The following is a 2,426-nucleotide window of genomic DNA, read 5'->3' as shown; positions in this document are numbered from 1 at the left end:
GGTCAAGTTCAGATCAAACCTGATTTGCAAAAATTAGGTTCAGGTCAGTTTAAACCTGATATGACTTGTTCCGAGCCTTAACCAAAATCAAAGGCTTACTTATTAATTTAGATCCATGGTCAAATTGAGTGCTTTTGCCTGATTAACTCAATACTACCGTGATTAGGTCCGAGTAATGGACTCGTTATAACGAACATATGATAAATGAAGTAAAAGATTTTGTAAAGAACACTTAGGCGATACTTTAAACAATAAATACAGCGGATTTCGTAAATTTATGATGATACCCTTGCAATTTCTGAAAAAAATTAACAAAAAATGAGAACTGAAGACAAAACCGAAGAGTGGAATTTTTTCATAAGAATAAGTTCGGTAATTCTACTAGAAATATCACAAATCTGTGTTCTGTGAGATAATCTGTTTCCGAACTTCCAAACGCACTTGCTCAATTTGTTGTCAATTGAGCGAAAGTTATCAAAAATTACTAAAATTTACCGAAAATAACTTTCAGTAAATTTCGTCATTTAAAATTCCCTAAAATAGGCCCTGTCCAAAACAGTAAGCACATTATTGACCAGCAGTAAGCACACTTGCATGAACTTTCATAAAGTTGGCATCACTCTGCGTTTGACAGTAGACTGGCACACCAGTGACTTTTTGTTTTATTGCCTTTTTTACCGCTCTTTTATCACTTTGCCACCAAAAATAATTTATAGAAAATGGAATGCAGCACATACGTTTTGCGAATAAAGACCAAAAACGGTCAAAAAACAATAAATTTGTTGTCAACCGACAATGTGGGCACATTGAAGGAGAAAATCGCAGAATTATCGCAAATATCTTGCAATAGACTGAACATTTTGGGTGGTTACCCCCCAAAGCCATTGGATCTTACCGATTCGACAAAGTCAATGTCACAAATTGGTGTGAAAAACGGCGACACATTAATTGCAAACGAAAAGCATCCCGACGAATGCACACCTTCTGTCTCGATAGAAGCAGATACTTTGTTGGCTCAACAGTTTGATGATTTAGAAATGGGAGCTACTGTGAATGGGCTGTTAATGACGCAAACGGTTCCGTCGGACAACTCGTGTTTGTTCACCAGCATAGGTAAACCTGTTTTGTGCACCTTTGTCTTGTACTTGACTGACCAGCACTGATTTCCGATTTGAAGGCTTCGTTCTCAAAGGCATAGTCGACACAAGCTGCCATCATGGGATGAGAGAAATCATTGCTAAACGTGTCGCAAGCGACAAAGAGTCCTACAACGAAGCAATTCTGGGCAAACCGAACGACGAATACTGTGCATGGATTCAAAGGCCAGAAACGTGGGGTGGATCTATTGAGGTGTCAATCCTATCGAGTCATTATGGCATTGAAATTGACGTTGTTGACGTCAGAAGTGGTGTGATCAGTCGATTCGGTGAAGATAAGGATTTCACATCGCGAGTGTTTCTGTTATATGACGGCATTCATTACGATGCTCTGTATTTGGAGTCAGCGGTAAGTTTGTCAAGTCATACGATAGACAGTTGAATGATTTTCGAAAATAATTTTTCTCAGACTGATCCAGTTAGGACAGTGTTTGATGTCTCTGATGAAGCTGTTGCGGTAAGAGCGCAGCAAATAGCCGCGGAAGCTAGATCATCGCGTCAATTCACGGATGTAAATCGTTTTTCACTGAAATGCATGCAATGCAACATCCTTCTAATCGGCCAGGCTGAGGCTCAGCAGCACGCTAAGACAACCGGACACACTAATTTCGGAGAAGTTTGAACTCCACAGCCATTTAGACTTGATTTGTGCAGAAACACCGTTTGTATGACAACATTGTCCGATGTTAAATTCGGAATAAAACAATCGCATTGTAGAGGAAGCGTTGTAAATGACATTTTTTTGTGGGGTCGTCGTATCCGATGGTGTTTGGGACGAGGGGGAGACATTTTGCATCTGAACTCAAAACGTTTTTCAAAGAAAATTTTTACCGACAAAAATATTGCGTCACAAGATTTGTATCAGATGTTGAGGAAACCGCGCCACTTCTCGAAAATTTAGAAATAGAGAAAAAATATATCGAAAGATGGGCAACTTTAAAGCAGAATACGTCTTCAATAGCGAAATAAGTTATTTTGTAAGTGAAGGCATAAGAACTTGCGTCACGTTTACCCTTGAAGGGTTTTTTTGTGACTAATAGTAGACATCATGTGTTATCGTCAACAGTCAACACAGATAAACCATGAGCTCTGAGTAATAACGAACGAATGTTAAATGAAGTAAAAGATTTTTTATCGCACCAACTACAACGCACTTCAAGCATGAGTGATACTCTAAATTAAGTACTGAAACTGAACAGAGTATCACACACATTTTGGCTGTGTTAAAAAATTTGAAAACACTTTTCATACAAAAGTTTACTTTATTTA

The 2,426-nt window shown here is 38.4% G+C and overlaps 1 protein-coding gene across 1 annotated transcript; it reads left to right on the top strand.

Moving 5' to 3' along the window:
• Positions 1 to 615: 615 nt before the first annotated feature.
• LOC119079303 (ubiquitin thioesterase OTU1-like) lies at positions 616 to 1,870 on the top strand. Its single transcript, XM_037187093.1, has 3 exons — positions 616 to 1,113; positions 1,178 to 1,506; positions 1,567 to 1,870. The coding sequence occupies exons 1-3, from the start codon at positions 720 to 722 to the stop codon at positions 1,777 to 1,779; spliced, it is 936 nt and encodes a 311-aa protein (XP_037042988.1). The 5' UTR covers positions 616 to 719; the 3' UTR covers positions 1,780 to 1,870.
• The last annotated feature ends 556 nt before the right edge of the window (positions 1,871 to 2,426 follow it).

The sequence above is a fragment of the Bradysia coprophila genome, unplaced genomic scaffold (assembly GCF_014529535.1).
Source record: "Bradysia coprophila strain Holo2 unplaced genomic scaffold, BU_Bcop_v1 contig_324, whole genome shotgun sequence".
NCBI lineage: Eukaryota > Metazoa > Arthropoda > Insecta > Diptera > Sciaridae > Bradysia > Bradysia coprophila.
Note: the sequence above shows the minus strand (reverse complement) of the source record. Positions and strands in the feature narration are given on the sequence as shown.